Here is a 22372-nt window from a genome sequence, read left to right as displayed (position 1 = left end):
CCTTATCCGACATTTGATGCCGCTCCTTCAAACGAGCAGGAAGCCTTAAAATATGAATTGTTAGATAAAAACGGGTTCCAGTTCCGGTTTTCCTTGGAGGTTTTTGTTTAGAAGGTTTAAACATCAAGGTAATTTCAAACTCAAGGTTCTTTAAAAAATCTAGGTCCATGAAAAATTGAAGACAGAGGCTGAAACAGAAAAGCAGTGCCTTAAAACAACTCAAGTGATCTTGAAACTTACCAAGTTAATCACTATGATATGCGGTATGCCTTACTGCAAACAAAGGCCTTTACTTTTGACAATACGTAGTTTCTTTATGCAGCTACATTGCTACGCTGTTATTAACTTTATATCAACTTAGAAACGAGAGCTTCTATGGTCTTCAGTCAGAGACTTTCCTCTTTTGCTATCTAAGTGCATCTATTAGAGATTTGCTGATCGAAAATTTGAATATGAACTAACCTAAGGGCCCCGTCTCCTTCACCACAGTAATTTATGAAAAGACGGGCAGTCTTCATGAAATCGGTTAATGGTAGTTTTAATTTTTCTAACAAATGGTTTGCTCTTTCTGGAACGGCCTAATTTCTGAATGAAAACATTTGTTAATGATTTATCAAGAAACGGTATATTGTTATGGATTGTTGAGCAATAAAACATTTTTGGCTATAAGTGTGGGGGCCGGTCAAAAATAACACGTAGCATGGTTCAATAACAAAGTAGGGTAGCAAGTTTCTATTAGCGAGGCGTTGACTCAGTTTAAGAATAAAATTAGTAAAAAAACTAGTAGAAAAACTGAGTGAAACAAATCACTTATTTCACAAATAAATAGATGCACCTCATCTTATGGATAAACAAAAAAATAGTTTCGTTTTGTTAGTTACACAACTGCTAACCAGATAGAATTGTCACAAAAAACGTGACAACCAACCCCGGCAAAGATAAAACTGATCATGCTCTTTTTCTGCAGACGATTCTAGATCTTTTGCAGCGAGCTTGCTTCAATTGTATTACCTGACCAAAATGCCATCATTCAAACAGAACAAGGTATTCGTCATAAAATGAAAGTGCCGAACTTTCATTTTCATCTCGGTGAAACAAACTCAAAAAGCAAACTTGCTTGCAAAAGGGCAGTGGCAAATCCAGCAAACGATACTTATTCAAACACTTGTTTCGTTTCGCGAAGGGATAGGCTTTTCCTGCTGTGGCATCAATGGGACATATACAAGACACTTTTCCACTGGCAAGTCTTCAAATCTAGTCTTACTCTTGACCCTGCGCCTACGATTAGAAGACCTGGTTCTCTTTGTTTTTTCAGTTTTTATACTTGAAGCCTGAATATCACTTTCAATTTTTGTTTCAGTCTCGCTTTGAAGCTTTGATACCGTTTGTTCCTCTTCTGTACGGCTTCCGTTGCTAAGTGGTTTGTTAGAGCTGGCTGCTCCGATCACTTCAGACCTTTGAGGGATAGTAAAAGCGCCAATAGTTGGTAGCGGGTCTCCTTGACCGGTCGCCTGTAAAACATTCGTCTGTGCAGAGGATACAGACGTGAGCACAGAGTTGAGAGAATTTGGTCCAGGAGACTGTAAAGCTTTGAAGCCTGGATCTACATAGGGATAGAAAACTGCCGAGCTTCCGCCATGCCGCACTGGTTTCCAGTTTGGAGCAACAATGCCTCGAAGGGGAAGAATAGCTGGATTATTTGACCTGGAAGCAGGATCTACATTTGAGCTTTGTTCAGATGGAAAGTTTTCGCGCGGTGTCTCCTGCTGTTTGGCAACAGGTCTTGCATCCGAGTGCAGATTACTGGTATCAGAGAACGTTCTTTCAGACACAGTAGTAATGGTGAAGTCCGGGGTATAAGCATTATGCATTGTGCTGTTTACTGGTCTTTCATTGAATTGGGTGACAGTTTCTGGCAATGTTGAAGGTGGATAAGCTGCAAAACCCGTTAAAGGAAGCGGTGGAGCAGAAGGGACTGCAGGGTTTTGTGCGGACTCAGACCCTGACGCGCGCTGCACAGGCTTTGTGTTTTCATAACTTGGCAACGTTAGTTTTCCAATGCCGTGTCGGTTGTGCAACTTTGGGTCACCTGCACTTGGACCAAAAATAGAAGAAGGCCTTGAAGATGGAACATCATGAGTGAAGTGAGACTGTGCTAAAGACAATGCTGAAATGACATCAGAATGGTCGTTATTGCGTTCGGATATCATGGCAGAAACTCCTGATTCATTCCTAACCTGTGAAGATTTAATGGCATCATTGGCTGACTCCAACAAAATCTCGTTTTCAGCTGCAATTGGAACATCTTTCAGTGCCCGCTTGCCGTGAAATAAGGACTTCCAACAAACATGAACGTCTTCCCGGCGTACACAGTGAAAGATGAACATTGAAAGGCCTAAAATCATGTTTGATATGGCAAAACCGTAGCTGAAAAGGTGGTACAGATATCGTGAAGAGCCATCCCTGTTGACAAAAATCATGACAACAAAACCACAGTCAATGCACAAAATTAACATGACAAGGAGGCTGCCTTTAACAAAGTCAAGCAATTCACCTCGATCAGGGAAATGGAAGTCCGACTTTCGCATGTTACTTGCCCTTGAATTACGATCCGACAACAAATTATTATCTGGTTCATCTCTTGATAAATGTTCTGGGTACTTGCGATTTACAAGGGCATGTAGACGCAGGAAGATGATAATGTTTATGATTAGCACAAGGCCTCCAGGTATAATGAAAGCGCCGATCGATGCCTGGGAGGTCAGCCAACAGCTGCGGAAAAAAGAATTAGAAATCCTTCAAAGCGTCAGTGTTAATAAAAAGTTGAATCGATAAAAACTGAGATTTAATTAGAATGCTCGACATTTGTATCTAGAGCCAATTTCTTTAACACAGAGATTTGAAAAATCATTAACATAGTCAATTTATTTTATATCTATTCCTTTTATATCTATTCCTTTTATATCTAGCATCAGGAATGAACAAATCACTTGCAGCAAAATCAAACCAGTCTCAGATGTTGCTAAACTATCTTTTCTGACATTATATTCAGCTACTCACTCATTCAATTTTCTAAGATTTCTGTTCAATATATAGTTTCACATGAATATTGAATTGTTAAACCATAGCTAAACAAGAACTGGCTGAAAATAGACAGACATTGTATGAATCATGGTGTAACACTCGCCTAAAGCAGCAAGTACTTACTAGGTTGTGGCATTATAATTTTTGACATTACCAGCCAATGTGATTCCACAGACTATCATCGGTAACCCTAAAATGCAAATTGTGAGTTTATTATGATGGCAGCCATCGAGTAGAACCTTTTTGCAATTTACAGAAAGCTTAAACTTATGGCCAAAAATAATCAAAAGAAGTATATATTTGACTGCAGTTTCGCTGCCTTTGTTGTAGGCGATGTTGATTATTATGATTTCAATGATAATTTGGAAAGGTAAATTATAACTGATGGCGATAATGATTATGTACATTAATGCCCAAGAGAGATGCAGAGAAATACCTCTTTATAAAGCAAAGCTTTAGCATGTAACATGTTGACATAAATTTACCATTAGTGGAATTGGCATATTAAGCCAGTTATGTAGCCCCTTAACTTGACCAAACTATAACTTCCTCATAATCCCCGAGCTCTTCAATGAATATTCGTAAGACATGCAATATTTTGGTGTCAATGTAGCAAGCTTTGGATTGATTTGACTGATAATACCTTAACAATTATATATAAAAGTTATACCATAACTCACACGGACAAAAAACTTACCCCAAGATATCAAATAGTACTTCAGTACTGGGTTGTATTCTTCCTTATCCGGACCCTTTTTTACAAGGACCGTCATGCACGCACCTCCACAGCCAACCCAAAGCAGGCAACATAAAATGAAGTAATGAAGAAGAACAGCGAAGGCCTTGCAAAGCAACTGGTTTTCTATTCTGTTTATACCGGTGACAAATAGCAAAACAGCGACAATCAAAGCAAGGCACAAATTCATAAGTGTAGCTGCGTCATTTCTGTTGTATCGAAGTTCCCTGAAAGGAAATGAGCATACAAGATATAAATATGCACAGCAATGCAAGAGCGCAGAAAAATAAAGAACGAGGGAACGGCTTGGAAAATCAACAATCTTTCAAGAAAGATGACCTTTCAACTGTCCTAAATTGCAATCCTTCTCTTTCCCATATTATTAATCTTCACCACTGACACAGAACAAGATCCAAATATTCAACTAGCAGAACCATCGAGCTTTTAAAAATATGCTTTTAAAAAGCTAATGGACCTTTGCATATGAATAAAATGTTGCAGGACTGAAGACTGCCTTACCTGAAGGCTGCGTAGGTAAAAAAGGTCAAAAGCAAAAAGAATGCACAAATGCCAGCACCAACGTGAGTGACAAACTCAAGCTCAAATGTGGCAAGCAGTTGGGCCTCTTTCTTGATTTCCTGCAAAAATAACCATTAAAAAGTAACAAAAGTCGTGGCCAAAGAAATAAGGGGACAAGAACTGTTAATCCATTTGTTCTAAAAATAAGGATAAATATTGAGTGGATGAGTGAGGAATGGAGAATTGGCAGCTACGTAGTATTAAGGATTTAACTAATTTTCTTTGAGACAATTCTTAAATCGAGATTTTGAAATTTCGCATTCAAAGTAAAAATTCTTCCATTTGGTTTAGTTAGCATTAGGCCAGTAACAGCGAAATAAACGTAGAAGAACTATAGACTGCATGCTAAGATAAAATTGCTGCTAGCTTCTGATATTTGACAGGATGGTATTAAATAAGATGTTATTAAACAGAAAGGTATTTGATAGGATGATAATTAATAATATGATATTAAATAGGATGATACTGCACTTACCATAATGACTGTGAAATATGTCATATGACTAAGCAACTCCGAGCACATGAACTTTGAAAACGTTTTCGCTTCGGTAACCAATTTGCACTTGTTGTTAATTTTCCATCTTTTCCTAACACCTGAAAACCAAGTAAAAAGCACAAAATAAGAATCACGCCAGCTCCTCTTTTTCCCATACACAAGCATGGCTAGGTTAAAACCATATATTAGCTTATCCTTATTTTATTACTATTATCATTTCTGATTCTAACAAGGCATTTTAAGACCGGCTTACTGTAAACATCGTCAGTCTACAACAAAGCTACATCTAAAAGGCGTCGAAGCCTCTACAGAACACTTCGTGATAGAGACAAGAATCTAACAAACCCAATTATGAAGCGAATATTTGGCGTTCGTGGTCCTCCTGTAATTAGTATGGTTTTCACGGAGAAACTCTGTGCATCAACTTGAAAAAACGATGTGTGTCACCTTGCTATGACCCATCAATGGATAAGAGCAGCAAAACTAGAAATAACTCCACAATTTACTGAGGGAGGGGAGGGGCAACTCTGTACGTAGATAAAAGAAATTAAATGTTTTAGATTCATATTATGTTAGTCATGGTGAAAATTAAGACAAACCCCTAAATTGCATATACTATTAAAGGCATTTTAACTGGCTTTAAAAAATCTATAAAAATATGACGAAGACCGGTGTTTCAGCAAATTAATTAAACACAAAGTATTGGTATAATGGGAATGAGGACGAACCTGCACTTTCACCTGACCAATAAACAAGTCTCGGGTTGTGTCCCATCTAAGATGATAGAAAAAATTATGATTAAAAAGCGTTTGTTTCTGAAACTTTTCATTAAAAAATGTTTATAATTTGAAACGCCAAACATTCTCAAAGAACAATTGATACAATTTCCATGTGGTGTGACAAAGCATTATTGTACTTGATTAAGAAACAATAGAAACAGCATGTGAAAAGGTAGCCTACCTAAACAGTCCTTTCGCATGCAAAATTATGTTTCAAGTGTTCGGGCTTACATATCTTGAAGGCTCGCTTGCAAGTAAAATGCATCAAAACAGCAACAACTACAGGTCAGTGGGGCCACATTCCTGTTAATGAATCACATTTTCCCAGTCTTTGAAATATGAAAATAGGCCACGTGCGGCGTTTTGCACGTCTTGACTACTTTGCGCGTTCGATGGCGTGCGATTGCGTGCGATGTGGACAGCTTCCTTATCGGTCGTTTCTCATTCCTGTTGTCAAGAACTATAGGATGCTACTTTCAAGGAGACCATTTGTGTTACAAACTGAGCAGAAACCAAGGAAATAGACGGAGAAACAATTGTTCTTGTTTAAAGGGCCTCAAAGATTAAATTTAATTAGTTATTAAAGTTAAATTCAACTAGTTATTAAATTTTTTAGGAAGTAATTATAGAATCTCTCAGAGCTTTCCTCAGTTTTCTCCTCTTTCTGTACAATCCCGGACAAAGATGTTCAGAAAAAAATCAATTTTTGTAATTTTCTACTTTACCTTGCCCCTGTAAATACGAATCCCCCTCCCCCTCCCGAAGCAGTGTTGGATTTGTAGTTCTATCATTTTTGCTTCAAAATCATGCATCAATCTTGAATTGGGGGAAGGGGGAAAGCTATTTTTCAAAGGAAAGAGAAAACATAAAGTTTTCTTGAAAAGTCTCAACTATTTTTGTCTGGGATTGTAGCTTAGGTTTCTTCCGATACCATTAAAAAAGCTTTTGCTTTCTGCTCTTCAAAAGATAGAGCACCGTTGCCCTTTTCAAGATATTTCTCCGTCAGTCCACATATTATCATTGATTGCAATACAAAGTCGCATCTCTTGGATCGAAACTTTAAATCGCCGAGTTTTGAAATTAATAAAGCACCAGGTGTTGATTGCAGATTACTTCCTCTTGGCACCCCCTTTGTTAAGTAATCTGTTATGTTAAGCAATCTTGTCGTAGCTAATTTGTAACGCCGTTGTTTAAGCTCGTATGGGAATTTGGCGGCTTTGATTTACCGCTGCTTTAGAAATCTTTGAAACATAAGCAATTTTTAATAAGTTTTATGGCAAATTCTTTGTTTTGCGCGTGCGATGATTTGCACGCCTCATATTACAAAGACTAATTTTCTTATCACCTGGAATACATCTGCTACACTAAACATAGGATAACAGTGATCCATAGTCAGCTTGGGAGGGCACATACCTTGAAATGTTTAAACATCAATAGAAGACTTTCACTTGTCACGATGTCAGCATTGTTCATTCCTGGTACTAAATGAAAATAGCAAAGAATAACCAGTCTGAAGACAGAGGGAAGAAATACAATGGGAATACATTAGATGGAAAAATCGAGGAAAAATTTCATACAAATCCAGACTTTCTAAATCCAGCCTTTTTCTTAACTTACAATAGAGTGAGGTTGACAGACATGTAGCAAAATTGATAATTACGTTTGCACTGGTTTTTAAAAGAAAAAAGAGTTGTTAGAACCTTGTTGATCAAGAACACATTTTACAGTAGCAATTTTACTTTTATTTGCTCTGACTGCTAAAAATTCATAATGGATTGCAAATTGGACAGCTGAACGCTAAGCTTTAATGATTGGTCCACAAATGGAATCCTGTTCTCTAAACTAAAAAAAGACATTTCCTGGTAAGATTTGAACACACGGCCAACTTAAAAAACTGTATTTCTTTCTAGGCATCACAGGTTGATTCAACATTTCATATTGTTTAAGCTGTTTGATTTGCCACAGAAATGGAAAATTGTCAAAATTAAAAAAAGCTGTTGCTTGGGTTTGACTTAGAATATTCCTAGAGACGATAAAACATCAAAATAAACAAAAACAGGTACAAGCGTTTAGTGGACTAGAGCCATGTCTTCTAACTAGCCTGTCTTCTAAACAGTTCGATTTGACGCTCATTAATAATTTCAACCCACCTAGGTGGCAGTCACAACGTATGCTTATGCAAAATACCTTCTCCACAGAAACATTCTACACTGCTATTAGGCTTTAAGTTAGCTATCCAGAAAAAAGAGATTTTCAATCTTTGTAACGGCAGTATAATAAATACTTACCTTGAACACGTACTCCAATGACAGCACTATTTATGGTGGTGTTTACAGTTCTCGATTCGATGCCTTGCAAATTCGAGTCGGCAAAAAGCCTTGCAGTTTTGTAGGCGATAAAGGTAACGTTTGTAAGTTGACTGGAGCTATTGAATTTATGTCCCATCGACAACGAGAAAACGACGCTTGGTATTACTAACTGAACATCGATACCCTGTGAAATTAAAGACACTTTTATTAGAATTCAACGACAAAGGGGATGCATTAAATCATTTTATCAACAGATAAGCAACAAAAAAAACTAGTTTTGAGTCGCAGCGAAATGAGGTTCATTGAATTATACGTGCTGCGAAATAATAGGGTTTATGACTTGAAGATGAACAGCGTCGTACATAAGCATACAGAGTTGACAGAATGGTGCCCCTAGGCATTACTGCGTAAAATATACATGCAACTACTTCAAAATAAGTAGAAACACTATTTAAACAAGAATTTATACCTCAATACGGCTTGTTTTATTTGTATACTCTGAGCACTCTCCAAGAACACCGGTGTCAGGATATGTAGCGTTCTTGAACAGGGCATTGCAGACGAGGCTTTGAGGGTGACCAGGCCTGTAACTACGTGAAAACGCAGCAACACTGCTTGTGACTGGCAGCACAACCGGTGTATCCTCGGCGCTATCACGAATCTCACGATCGAGAGAATCCATCATAAACTTTTCGAGGACAGCCAGCAGCCTGTTACGTGAAAATTTCAAGAAATATGAAGAATACCAGTTCAAAGGATACCAAATAGAGTTTGTTAACCCCCTAGAGGTGCAAAACGATTTATTTACAAGGTGAGGCTGACTCAGACAAAAACAAATACAAAAAATGGAAACAACTTTATTGCTATTCTGAGCTTATTTGGACAGACTACTTTATCTCACTGTTGATTAAATGTTTTGTAGCAACGATTCTGGCAGGAATTACAACTGCAGGTCCAGTTGGGTGAAGAGCTTAAGTACCATTCCGAAAAAAGAGCGAATACATGATTTTTCTGCACTGAAATGATTTCACATAAGGATAACAATTACCGATTTGTCATATCCCCGTCTTCTTGCTCATTCTTTCCCAAAGTTTTGCTGTCTCTGGACATAAAATCGGTAATCATACTTGCAATGCTTGCCCTCACCTGAAATAAATTTGCGATGAAATATCATCTGTGATAGACATTTTAACCTTAGATTCTTTACGGGCGTATGTATGGGCAAAAAGGGGATCTGAATGCTATTAACCATAGTAGCGGATGGGCAGCAACATTGATATGCAACAAAACTCTATTTTACCCTCTCGAGTCTGCTTCTTGATAGCACTTTCATGGTTCCCATTTCTGCAAACAAGTTTGCGATCAGCTCTATCTGTACATTTTCTGTAATATTCCTTTTATACGTTTCAATGATGTTGCCTAGATCCAACAATATTTGATTCAAGGAAGTCTCATTTACATCTCTCTGTAGAAAAAGAAATAAAGAAAACATAAAACATATGCTTTTGCCATCTTAGCTCCTGTTATTGTTATTGTTGCAAATGTGATTCAATTGGAAATCAACACAATACATTCAATATGAAAGAAATTGTCTGCGGGGAAAACGAAAATATCAACAACTGTAAAACTGTAAAAGCATGTTTTCAATACTCAGCACGGATACATTAACTGAATGCGATTTGACCCAACCTATTCAATATGGCAATTCACTATTCACTATTCACCATGGCAATTTCAAGTCAGTTTATACAAAACCATTCCACAAAAATAAATTTCAGCCGAAATATAACGAATAACAAAAAAGAGGGTATTATAAAAGCTACAGTACAAAGAGAGCATGCAATCCAATGTGCCTAGAAATCAATCGCTTTTTACCTTGAATAATGCTTCCAGCTCTCTTGTTAAAACATTTTTGAACAAACAGTTTGAGGTATCGGCAGACTCCCATTCACCATCATTTGCACACCGTCTGTGTGCCAATTTCTTGTCACCAAAAGGACACGAGCTTGTTGCAACAGCACCAGCAACAGTGCTTCGCCAAAAAAATGTTCCTAAAAGGTCGGTCAAAGGTCCAAATTAAAAATGAAAATGCGTAATGTAAATGCTCGCAAACGAAATCAAGTTCCGCAGGAAATCAGTAACTAAAATGGATAGAAAACAAAGAGCGTAGCGACATTGGAATCAAAACAGCAACAGAAGAGCACAATGGCAATGTTGACAAAAGTAAAGTAGACACCTGCAGTAGTGATTTAAAAATTGTACAAGAATCAACGTAAATGCGATAGCAGGGGAATATGATAGGGTAGGGAGGCTTTGTGTGCGAGATGGAAAAATTGACTTTTCTGAACTCAAAATCTGGATATGCCAGGGGTTGGATACTTGGCAGCTGACGAGGCAAATGAGCTTCTTGAAGAATTAGTGTTGTTGAAACGCTAGCTACAGAAGCAAAATCAGTTCTCCCAAATGACGTCCCCATTGGATTTGATTTTATAGAATGTGCATAGAATTACATTTTTCTGCAATTCGCAATCTAAGACTTCTCCCTGTGAGGTCTACATTTATCCATTTATAGGCAATTTTTTTAATAAAACTAAACTTTGTTATAGGGGCGAAAATTTTAGATTTCTTAAAATTCAAAATTTTAGGGTGGCATAGCAAAAGCAGCTTGGCCCACACGCCAATAAAGATATTTCTGCACGCTCAAAATCCACCATAACAGAAAGTAAGAGAGAAGGTCAAAGTTGAAACCTTTATCACTTGATGTTCGTTGAAGTACACAAAATTTGGTTTGCCAGCCAATAACGGTCAGTGATATTGGTTTTGCCATTTCACCAGCATTTGATATGACTGCACGACAGAGGTAATCACCGCTATGATGAAGGTCCGATCTGCAAAATGTAAACACGTGTTAAAGTGGTACCCAGGGAATATAAAATCTTGCATTCCTCCTGTTTTGAACGCAGGAAGACTTCTTGTAAGCCGGCAAACTTGAGATAAAGAAACACCACATGAAGATGTCTACTGGTGATTCTCCTTAAGATAATGCCCCTGGACAACTAGGAGTTGTTCTGTGTCCCTTAAAGGAGCATAATTCTTAAACAATGTTGAAAAAGCTCGCGAGCACATCATCTGTAAAAAGATCGATAAATAACCAAAAGAAGATGCATTTAATTCCATATATACCATACAAAGTACGCTTGTAAGAGAGCTGCATGTAACTGTTACCTTTTAATTAAAAGAACACTTTTATTTTCACGCGTGTTCATGTCACCATAGGCTGTGACAGATGTTTGAAGCAATGAATGGCGTTTGACAACCCATTCCAAGCGTCCTCTGGGTTGCCACATACTCGAACAGGTAAGCTGAATCGAATCGTTCTGGAAAACAACCTGACTATGAACTGGCAAGATATTGAATCCCGGCATCTCAAAATCAACATCCTCTGCAAAAAAGAAATAACAAATATCAACAGCAATATAGCAGGAGTGAAAGTCACGGTTGTGCTTTGTTGAGGACCATCGCTGGTCTCCTTCCTCAGCGAAAATATCTAATAAACTTCCATTCACAAAATTCTCTGCATGCAGCTTGTCGCCTGATCGATATGTAATTGGGCAGAAAAGTTTTTAAAACCTCTTTCCGGAAGTCAGAATAGAGGCTGACGACGCTTGGCCATTTAACAAAATTGTGTTTTAACAAATTATTCGATCTTTTGATCACAATTTCATTTGAAATAACTTTTTCCTAAATAAAATCAAGTTTTGCTTGAAAAACTTATTTTTCAAATCACATCATACTAGGCAGGCATTTACGCTGCGCATTTTTAAAAATTCCGCAAAGAAACTTGACAATAACCGATTTGTGACAAAATCCTAAGGTAAAAATGATAAGCAACGAAATGAGAGGCAGATGGATTAATTTCAAAAATACCCCTTTCTACATTTAACTAGACTCAAATCTATCTTTCCTGGACGCAAAATCCCTGTGGTCATTTTGGATAACAATTAATAAAACGACCTACAGGGTATCATCTTGAACAGCTATGGAGTCTGTTTACACAAAGGACATCACTATTTTGTGTAGATTTCATTTTCCACTTTGACTTACGTCAACAAGAAAGGTAATGGGTTTTGCTTCATATTGTTTTATGTTATTTTAAAGAATTCCAAGAGAACCAACAAGCACGTGTAGCTTAAAAAAGACACGCAGCCGAGAATGGCTAAATGCTTAACTTTACCTGACAACCGTCAGTTATTGACATGACAATGCTGAAAATGACAACCATTAGTAATTGAAAGGTGAAGTTCTTGTTGTAAGCAAAAACCCTAGTTTTCATAAGCAAAATCTTTCACAATTAAGATCTAGAACATGCCTAGAGGGTACCTGGTTTAAGTTTTTGCAAACACTTACTGCAGTTCCATGACCGTCCGCCAAGACTTTTCAGCCTTGTTCCAGCGAGCTGCTTGGGATATTTACATTTACTGCCTAAACTAGGACCTCTTTTTCTATTTCTTGATCTCATCACAAGCCATCTGATATCACAGTCACATATTATATCGTTTCCATCGAGCTCACTGCAGCAAAAAAAGTAAAATTATGATCTGATCTGACAAAGTTCTAAATTGCGAATGAAGTTCATATTGTAAAAGATGCATTTTAAAAGATAAGAGAAAATTATCTTTAAATTGAATGGCTCAGTTGTTAGAGGCGCTGACTATAGACCCAAGGGTCCGTGGTTCGAGTCCCTAGCATGACCAAACTTTCACCCAGAATTAGGAGAGTCGCCAGCTCTCTGTACTTCCAGGCATAGGAATCATGAGGTGTGGTCACATCGAGAGGAAGAACCAGGACACTGCTCGATAAGCATAAGCTTCTCAGTGTCCTAAAAACTACCTTCGGATGCTAGGTAGAAACAAATACAAACAAATACAAATACAAATTTTCGTACCACTACACAACACAGTCCAGACTGTATTGAATATGAAGGCTAAAATCCAAAGCTAACACCGACTCCAGGGTCTCGAACGTAATTGGACACTCAAGCAGGATACGAATAGTTGCTTATTACTCACTATTACTTCATAAAAGCATATCTATCATATATAAAAAAAGTATCTTCTGGTAACCACTATAGGCTGAAAAAACCATCAACATTATCCCGTTAGTTATAACATATAAGTGGGCTTGACGCTTAAGAACACATGATCCATAAAAACCAGTTGCGTTTAAAACGCTTTAATATAATTTGAAAGTTGCAGGTTGAAAATTAGTGAAAAACTTCATGAGTGAAACATCGTATCATTAGGAAGATATGTAACAATAAAAGAATATTTCTCGAAAATCGCTGAGAAACACAGCAGTTTTTTTTATTTGAGTATGCGGAACAATGTGCTGTGTGCTGTAAGGGGAAAACGCACCTTGAGGGTCATGACAACCATACAATTCATCAAAATCATAAAAATCCCTATGTGAAGTTGTCATTTCTCCATCCATAGGCAAGAAAGCACACTTGTATTGGGAGCGCAAAAACGCACTCATAAAAAGGCACAAAAATCTTTAGTTGGAAGAAGCTTTTAAACGTGTTTCAGACATTAATGAGGCAAAAACTTACACTTTTGAACTGTTTGGGAATGTAAACTTTCGAAATGTAGTCAGTTGATTTTGCTTCAGGGATCTACAAAATACGAAACTTATTGTTTAATCATTCTATCATTGAATTAATAAACGTCAAAGAAAAAGAGAGCTAAATAACAGCAGATCGTCTCTTGTGTTACAAAAAACCGTGAACACAATTATGAAGTGTGCGTTACTTCTCGATCCAAATTACAGTGGAACCCCGCCTTACGGCCACTTCGTTTATACCGCCACCTCGTTATTACGGCCACCTTTGTTTGGCCCGGAAAAACGGCCATACATATACCATAAAAATCCCGTTAATACGGCCAGCGGCCACATTTTGCGATCCCAAACAGCCGGATTCTTTATAATTCCACCCCGTTAATAAGGCCATTTTTATCGTGAGGCAACATCTTGCCTTGAAGGTGTATTATGTTTCCTTGAGTCAAAGGGAAACAATGACACAGCAGACGTACTTTCAGGTGTGTTTTCCCACAATCAAAGTGACTGGCTGGAACGCAGAACGAATCAGTCAAAAGTCACAGATTTTTTGCAAAATCATGAACATGACTTGGTGATTAAGGCCCAAGAACCCAGGACTTCCGTTTCATTTTGTTTGCGGACTAGCTATTCAACATATTTTTTTATAACTTTATCTACATTTCCAGATGTCTATTTAAACAGTTCCTTAAGATGTTATTATTAATCTTTACCCCTTAAACTCCAAAATTTGACCCTTTCTCGTTAATACGGCCACCCCGTTAATACGGCCGAATTTTGGTGGCCTGTTGGCGGCCGTATTAACGGGGATCCATTTTAGAGGTGAAATACGGGCACTTAAAGTATTCAAAATTAAATAGGAAATATTCAAAATCTAAAATAAAGCTAGTTTTTTCAAAGTCGCTGAACAAAAAAGCTCTTTAACAATGCAGCCTTAACCATTAATGTCATCTGGCCACTCTTGGTGTTCCAAAGAGACTTTTTTTCTTTTATAAAACCAAAATTTTTGTTAATCTCTCTTTAATTATAGGCTGCAGTGACAACGTGCTAGGGGACTATTTCATTACAATGTCTAAGATGGAAACATCTCAAGGTTTTGATCTTACATTTTCCGGAGATTCCTTGCACCAGAGAATGCGTTTTGGTGAATGTATAGAAGTCTATTTTGTGAAATGTTCCTACGAATGAAAATTATAAATATACCTTTAAAAATATAAAAATTACGTTTAAAGATAAAAAAATTAATTTATAGTAACTGCAAAGACTGTTTCCAATTTTCATTAAACACAAATAGAGTCCTGAGATTATCTAAGCAAAAGCACATATCTGAAATATTTCTGTTCTGGGATGCAACTGCCTCCTTTATCGTTTAATTTCCTCCAAATTCCAAAAAAAATATCATCTAAGACCTAGATGGGAAAAATTTACTTTTCGCTCCTTAAAACTAAAACTACTTTCCAAAGGATATGTTTTCCAAACAAGGGCGGAGCCAAAAAAATTTTTTTTGGGGGGGGGGGGGGTTAAAGAAGTAATTTTTGCCGATAAAAAGGGCGTGTCGACGCCCCTGTTTCCAAATCAATTCAAAAGGAAATAAATTCTTCACAAAAAAGTCCAACGCCAAAAACAGTTTAACTTGAGTTTGCTCCTTTGACAAACACAAATAACAACAACAGACACAAATACTTACAACAGACACAAATAAAAAAAATTAAATGACATAAAATAACTATATGGCCACAAAAAACTGGCTGCCAAGAAACTGACGATTTCATCATAAGACTGTTTGCACCTTTTTCAAATTCACATAAAAAACAATTGTAAATGATAGTTAACTTACAAGTGCTTGATATTTCGCAACCCAGAGAAGGTATCTTTCTGGACTTCTCTCAATTGATTTACTTGTAAGTACCTGCATAAATAACACATCACTGATTAGTAAAATAAAGCACTCCATATATCACAATGCCTTCCTACCATTGCAAAGTTAAAAAAAACAAAAGCAATATTCATTTAGGAGTTTATATAAAAGACATTTTAGGAGACTGTGTACAGAAACTATTCATTCAGAATTCAAGACGCTGAAAAAGGGTTCAGCAAACTTAGAAGTAAAAAGCAAAGATAAATTTAATTTGAAGGCCTATCTTAATCACCCAAAATGCTTCTGCAATCTGAATTACTGAAAAAGTTTTTATATGTCTTGTTTTGATAATGCAAAGTTTTATGTCACCAATCAATGAATTTTAGTCCATGTAATACACACAAGAGTATATCAACAAAAAATAAGGTCTTCTGCATATAAATTATCCTTAAACACATGTTTATTGGTAACAGTTACTTTTGCTTGTGTTAACCAGGCACAAATATAACACAGCAAAACCCACAAAAGAAATTATATGCCAAATGAGGTGCAGTGTAAGTCCCCTGATTGAATGGACCTCAATAAAAATATCATAGGCACATGTGGACTCAGCTTAAAAACAAATTATATTCCTTTTAAATTTGTGGTTTCTATTGAAAATTACACATATTGTTTCTTATGAAAGAGAGGTCTTACTGTTTCAGTATGGCAAAAAAATAAGAACTTCGAATAATTATATTACTTCACTTGCTTACATTCTATTGGAAAATATATAACATAAAAAGTGCCCCAAAAAAAAATTTCCACAAATAAAAAATTCAAAATACATAGATCCTTTTAACAAAGAAACTGAAACTGACAAGACAGTGAAACTAACACTTTGATGTTCATTTACTTACAGTCGAACAAGTGATGGTAGATTAGCAAAAGATCCTGGCTCAATGTATTCTATATGATTTCCTCTAAGGTCCCTGTAAAAATGATGTCAATTAGAACCAAATTGAGAAAATGTCCACACTGATATAAATGTCCTATCTGATATAAATACTTAGAACTGTCATGAGTGAAAACCTTTATCTTAGTCAGTACACTAACAGAAAATTAGAGTGGATTAATGATCACCTTTCAAAAGGTACTTCACAAGTGGAAAATATAGAGGAGAAACATGCACAGAAAAATACTTTTAATCAAGCAGATCAAACAATTTAAAGTTATTCATGAACCTGTAATTATTTAAGACATGGCTTCTTGTAGCATTACTTCTTCAGTATTGATATCAGACTTCAGCATACTTTGCTTTCAATCTACTGGTAATTAGACATTCACAAAAGAAGATTAGGTCAAACCCATACTCATATGGATTTGATCTTATGCCATGGGCAGTCCTGGTAATATGAAATTTGTTGGCGTGCTGGTAATCGCAGGCCTTGAAAAGCTTAGGCATCCGGCAGAGTGCAATCCATAAAAAAGAAACCTTATGATTTTTAAGAAAACCGGATAGCCTTTTAAATGTAATATATGTGATTGAAGGTATGTGTCACTGTTTGAAAAAGTGTATTAAGTTTTTACAAAACCAAATAGTTTTTACGGAATTTGAGAAGAATTTTCTTGAAAAAAACAATAATTTACCAAAAAAGATACAAGTTTTTTAGGCACTGTTGCCATTACCCCATTTTTCATGAGAGAACGGATTTGAAGCAATCAGTTTTAAATTGTTAGCTCAGTTGAGATGCTCACCAATGGAATCATTTGATACCAAATCGGAGTCATTCAAAAATACGGTTCAAAGTTTAAAGTCAAAAATGGAATCATTTGAATGCGCTTCATTGGAAACAGCGAAGACAGTGGTATTTGAAAACGGAGTCAAAAAGAGCTCTCCAGTCTTTTTGTCCCAAGTGGTTTAGGTCTCCAGTCTTTTTGTCCCAAGAAGCTATATATGCTGATGATGCAAAACAGAGCAAAGATAAATTTTCCAAGGAGACAGAAACACAGCCCAATGGAGGATAGTCAAAAGGCTTGGTTCTCTTTTGGGGGACCCAGAAGATATACAAAGAAGAAAACAGGTGTTGACAGCATACATAAATAGATTAAATCACATCTGGATCAGAAAAGAATCACATCTGAATCACATCTAGATCTCGATCACTTGCTTTTGTATCAGCATTAGTGCAAACCCAACCATGTCAGCGTTTGATCGCTCGCGCAAAACAGTAAATTTTGAGGAATAAATGTCTTATCAATTAACACATTTTTAGTCATCTTTTGTGACTCAAGCAAGTGGCAAAGGCAATACAAAGCTGATATATCAAAGACAGGAAATATAAGTAAGCTGACTTAGCCACATTTCAACGAAAAATGCATTTGAAAATCAATTCCACCACAAATGTTTAGGAATACTTAGTTTTTGGACTACATTAGCACTTCAAACAGTTAAAGCATTTTAAAAAGGCTTGGAACAACCATATTTCATCAGCAGAGCCCTCAATATTGAGGTTGCTGATTAACCTATGTAAATGTAACGTCTATATGACCTTTGTGATGTACATAAAGCTTATGAATGAAGCACATTTGAATTGGGTATCTAATCTTTCTTTAGTGCATTGAAGCTCATCATAAAAGTTTGTTTTCATATATTGCCTTAAACAAAACGGTCATACAGTTTTTATAAACATTAAGGATGCTTTTAGCATTGTTCATTATTATCATTTTTAGAGCAATCATTCACGAAAGAGAAATCACGCAAGCGCTGGGCCACTTGCATGGGCTATTTCTTATGAAAAGGCCTGGTAATATATCTTAGATTGGCTTAGAAGTTGACAAAATTATAAAATTCAATGTAGTATTATTTTAATAATTTGTTGTTTAAGGCCCCTTCAGTCTCTCATGTAGATAAATCTCAGCAGAACCTGGAAATGAATGGAACTTCTAGTGGAACAATTTTTATTTAGTTTTTAGTTTAGGAGAGCGATTCAATGCTCCTGGTAGCTTCTGAGGGGGGCCTAGAGGGGAGCAACAGCCATTGCTAACCCCAAATGCCCAGCCCTGGACTGACACAAAAATATACAAAGGTCTAGATGCATTAAACAGACAGTAAATGATACACCTAACAGGGTAAATATCCTCATAGAAATCCAATCAGAACTTGGATAAAAGGTGTGAAGAATGACCAATGTCAATTGACATCCTTAAAGGTAGATGGTGACTGTTTGGTAAAATATTATGTTTATCTGATGAGACAGCAGCAAAGGCCATGAAATTCTACTTTAAAAGCAGTGGCGGCCACTTGGGGGCCCCAATACTTTGGAGGACAATGGTCTTTTGTTCTAAAACAATAGAAAATGTGACGTCATCTTACTGAAACAATAGGCTTGCCCCCTCAATATTTGATCAAGTGTCCGCCCCTGTTTAAAAGATCAGACAAAGATTCAGAGGCAGACCTCAAGAAACTATCCAAAGAACATCAAAGGGACTGGGTCACGTAATTGTAAACAAACATTCTGTGCGGGACAGTCTGTGTGTAAGGAAATTTTGTTAATACGAATCACTAAAGTGCAGTGTCTGAAAAAATGGCAGACTGTGAAAACTTTATGCTTGCAGCAATACTGCCAAGTCTGAAAAATGCTTAAACCGTTGGCTTTCAGTAATGCTTTACTGTTTGTGAGACTGGACTTTGACAGACAGGTGCCTCTGTGCTGTCCCCGTGGCCAAACAGCCAGTTCCCACTGCATTTACTTCTTGTGTTCCTGCTGCAGTACAAATGACTTTGTTTTTGTGGACTGATCACAGGAATGATGTTGAAATACACGTATGGAATAAATCTTTAAGGAACCACATGAAACCTTTTTGTTGCAACTGCAAAACTGCAAGTATTATGGCTTAGTGAAATGGTTGTGTCTTTCAATGCAGGAAACTGGAGTTCAATTGTGACCAGGTGCAATTGGGCAGCACCCTTGTGGAAATAGTTTCTTACTGTAAGCCTTGGCTTACTGAATAAATATACATAAAAACATAGGATGCTGCTTTTAAGGAGACCTTTTGCATTATAAACTGAACAGAAACCAAGGAAATTGACAGAGAAACTTTCCTTGTTGTCCTTGTTCTCATTTGGAATAAATCATAGAAATGTTTTGCACACCTTGGAAAATTTGGGCATGTGTAATTGCATGCCTCATAAGAAGGCTGAATCTTAAATAGGAAATAGATGTTGACCCATCTTTCTATTGAAATAATTTCTAATCAAAGTCTATTTGCCTTGTTGTTCTAAATCAGTTTCCGCAACCAAAACATTTCTAAAAGCTACATTAGGATACCACAAGATAAATTAAAACTGATTCCACTTTATCATCATAATCAATCCATCATATATGAATCAAGCAAGAAACATTATTAATGTTGTCACTGGTTCAAGCTTTCTATGTAGCTGCATAAGAAGGTATACAACAGAATGCAATTGCTGAATGCAAATGCTTGTCATTGCAATTTACTCATTTGTAGCCAATGACTCTCAGAAATTCAATAAAAGAAGTCACCCAGTAGCTTCCCCTAATTTGTTGAATAAAATCTAGTAAAAATGATTACATCAGTGGCAACCGACTAAAACAAGCTATTATCACAGAAAGAGCCTGTTAGAAATTGGATAAAACAGATCCCATGGTCCTTAAAATCCCCTTGGCTAACACATAATTAAAATCCATTTCAATGACTCAGGCACGATTCTATTGGACAATTCCAAAATTGGATAGAAAAGCTTTTGGGTTTATCAACAAAAATTTTCGTTAGTTGTGTTATGTCAGTCCTTAGATGAAATTCAAATCCCAATAAGAAGAATCTTTAATCAATTTTAAATCTTGACTGCCAAGCCAGTTATTATCATACTTCCTTGCAACTTCTGATAATGCGCACACAGAAAAATTTGCGTCCAAAAACAAAACTTTGACTGTGTCTTTCGCGAATCTTTTTTAGACTTGAGTAAATCCTTACAAACTAAACGGAAAGTTACTTTGTCAAAAAGATAATTCTTGAACAATATATATACTTACAATTTCGTTACCATTTTGTTTAGAGGAAATGAGTCTTTCGTGATGGCTTTTATCTGGTTGTCTGAAAGGTTTCTGTCAAGAGATATGTATCGGATAAGAGACAACAAGAACAAACTGAACAACGCTTGATAAAAACTAACGCTTGATAAAAACACCAAATCAAGACTTCGGTGTAAGAAGTATTCCAAAAGCTTTAAAACTTTCATTAAGACCTAAGCATATTAAACACTAGCGGGGAAGGAAAAGAGAATACTGAGCCTGAAACGATTTCATGGAAATAATGGAATTACAGAACCCCAAACAACTAACATAGCGATAAGAAACTGAAATTCACTTTTTCCAAAATAACAGGAAATGGTTCTCAATTTACCGCTAAGTTGTTTGACTGAACCAAGGACAACTTAGGCCATATTAGGGGGAAATCTCATACTCACATTTCAACGGTCCTCTTCGGTAACCTCTTGAAACGCACAACACGTATGCCTTTTGAAGAGCATAATACTGTCTGGCCGTTTGTTTTTGATGGACAACTACAGGTAGATGGACAGTCATCTGAAATTGCAACCATTGTTATGGCAAACACGAAAACCAAGCAGGTTGAACTGTAAGAGAACACTGGAGCCATGCTGGCAATGGTAAATGTACCGTGGAACCCATGCACACCAAGTGTGGTTACTTGTCGTTTTTGATTATATACCAATACAAACTTTACTACTTTGATTCATTATTTGAAAATCAATACGTCGCAGTGAAAAAGCGATACTGCTGATTTGGTACATTGCCTACTTATCGTCCATTCTGTTCTCGATCGCAATCTCTGCAGGCTACCTTCACATAAATCGCTGTTGATCAATAATCCTTTGCCCGCGAGCGACTCGCGTGTTCTCCTAAACTCATTTCCTGTACGCAGGTTTGTGCTTTTCTCTTCGTCAATAACACCCGGAGGCATATTTCTCAAAAAATATTTTGGGACGGGGATGGCTTATTGGAAATAAGCATGGCTGGTATACTATCGTCATAATGCATGCATATTTCTTAATTATAGAATAAGCAATTCTTTAGATTTAAAAATCTTAGGAAGTGAAAAAAGTTTAAATACTAAATTTGATCAAAACGGACATGCTGCACCAAATAGATTTTCACTATTCAAATAATTTGAATAACTTTACAGATAGCAATCAGAATGCAGCCTTTTAACGTCAATAAAAAACTAATTAAATTCGACCTTGGAAGAAGTTCGTTTAGACGAGGGGGTCCAAAAAATTGAAGACCAAGGGAAATCAGTCAAGTATATCTCATCTTGAAGTGAAAACCAGGTAAAGGCCTTTGGTAAAACTCAAGGTAATGTCGGCATTGTTATTATTGATAGCATTGCAGCAAAGATAATTAGGCGATTCGCGTCAATTGGCGAGATATGGGAGGAGTTCAGAATACTTTGATTATACACAAGGTTGAAAGAAGATGGCCTAGCAAAAAAGTGCAAAATTCTGCGCAGCAAAAAAAGGATGAGATATCTCCTAACATCACTGAGGAGTCACTTTTTCTAAAAAGCATCAAACAATACAGCTGTTGAACAAGATTAAGTCTTTGAATTCTCAACGCTTATTTCCCAATGTTTTCATTGCATTAAGGTTGTTTCTGACTTTGCCTGCTAGTGTTGCATCAGCTGAAATATCGTGTTGTAATTTGTGTACGTCACGTGACGTTATTTAATTTTTATGCAGTTTTGTTTTGTAGTTGTTGAACAGAGTTGAGGAGTTATGTTGCGAAAAAGAGTTATGTTACGTTGAAGAGTTATGGAGTTCAAAATATGAACTAAGTTTAATATACGAAAGTTATTATAAAATTTAGTTTGCGTTGTATATATTTTTTTTTTGTA

At 36.6% G+C, this 22372-nt stretch overlaps 1 protein-coding gene across 1 annotated transcript; it reads right to left on the bottom strand.

Annotated features, from left to right (window-relative positions):
- Positions 1–209: 209 nt before the first annotated feature.
- LOC135696312 (adhesion G protein-coupled receptor A3) lies at positions 210–21342 on the bottom strand. Its single transcript, XM_065215675.2, has 21 exons — positions 20928–21342; positions 20494–20565; positions 16354–16425; positions 15434–15505; positions 14703–14774; positions 13592–13654; positions 12391–12554; positions 11209–11425; positions 10732–10871; positions 9859–10034; positions 9284–9448; positions 9032–9129; positions 8453–8693; positions 7963–8167; positions 7088–7155; positions 5624–5669; positions 4875–4993; positions 4340–4458; positions 3782–4047; positions 3208–3274; positions 210–2772 (listed from the first exon to the last, which is right to left on the bottom strand). Exons 1-21 carry the CDS (start codon positions 21116–21118, stop codon positions 1158–1160), a joined length of 4248 nt encoding a protein of 1415 aa, XP_065071747.2. The 5' UTR covers positions 21119–21342; the 3' UTR covers positions 210–1157.
- Positions 21343–22372: the final 1030 nt, after the last annotated feature.

Source organism: Rhopilema esculentum, chromosome 14, assembly GCF_057945365.1.
Source record: "Rhopilema esculentum isolate cy_ngs chromosome 14, ASM5794536v1, whole genome shotgun sequence".
In the NCBI taxonomy this organism is placed as follows: Eukaryota; Metazoa; Cnidaria; class Scyphozoa; order Rhizostomeae; family Rhizostomatidae; genus Rhopilema; species Rhopilema esculentum.
Note: the sequence above shows the minus strand (reverse complement) of the source record. Positions and strands in the feature narration are given on the sequence as shown.

Excerpts from the sequence above, each read along its gene's own strand:
- LOC135696312 (XM_065215675.2), bottom strand. The coding sequence starts at position 21,118 with ATGGCTCCAGTGTTCTCTTACAGTTCAACCTGCTTGGTTTTCGTGTTT. Across the intron at positions 20,566-20,927 it reads CCGAAGAGGACCGTTGAAAT|AAACCTTTCAGACAACCAGA; the intron begins GTGAGTATGAGA and ends ATCTCTTGACAG. Across the intron at positions 4,459-4,874 it reads CATATTTCACAGTCATTATG|GAAATCAAGAAAGAGGCCCA; the intron begins GTAAGTGCAGTA and ends TTATTTTTGCAG.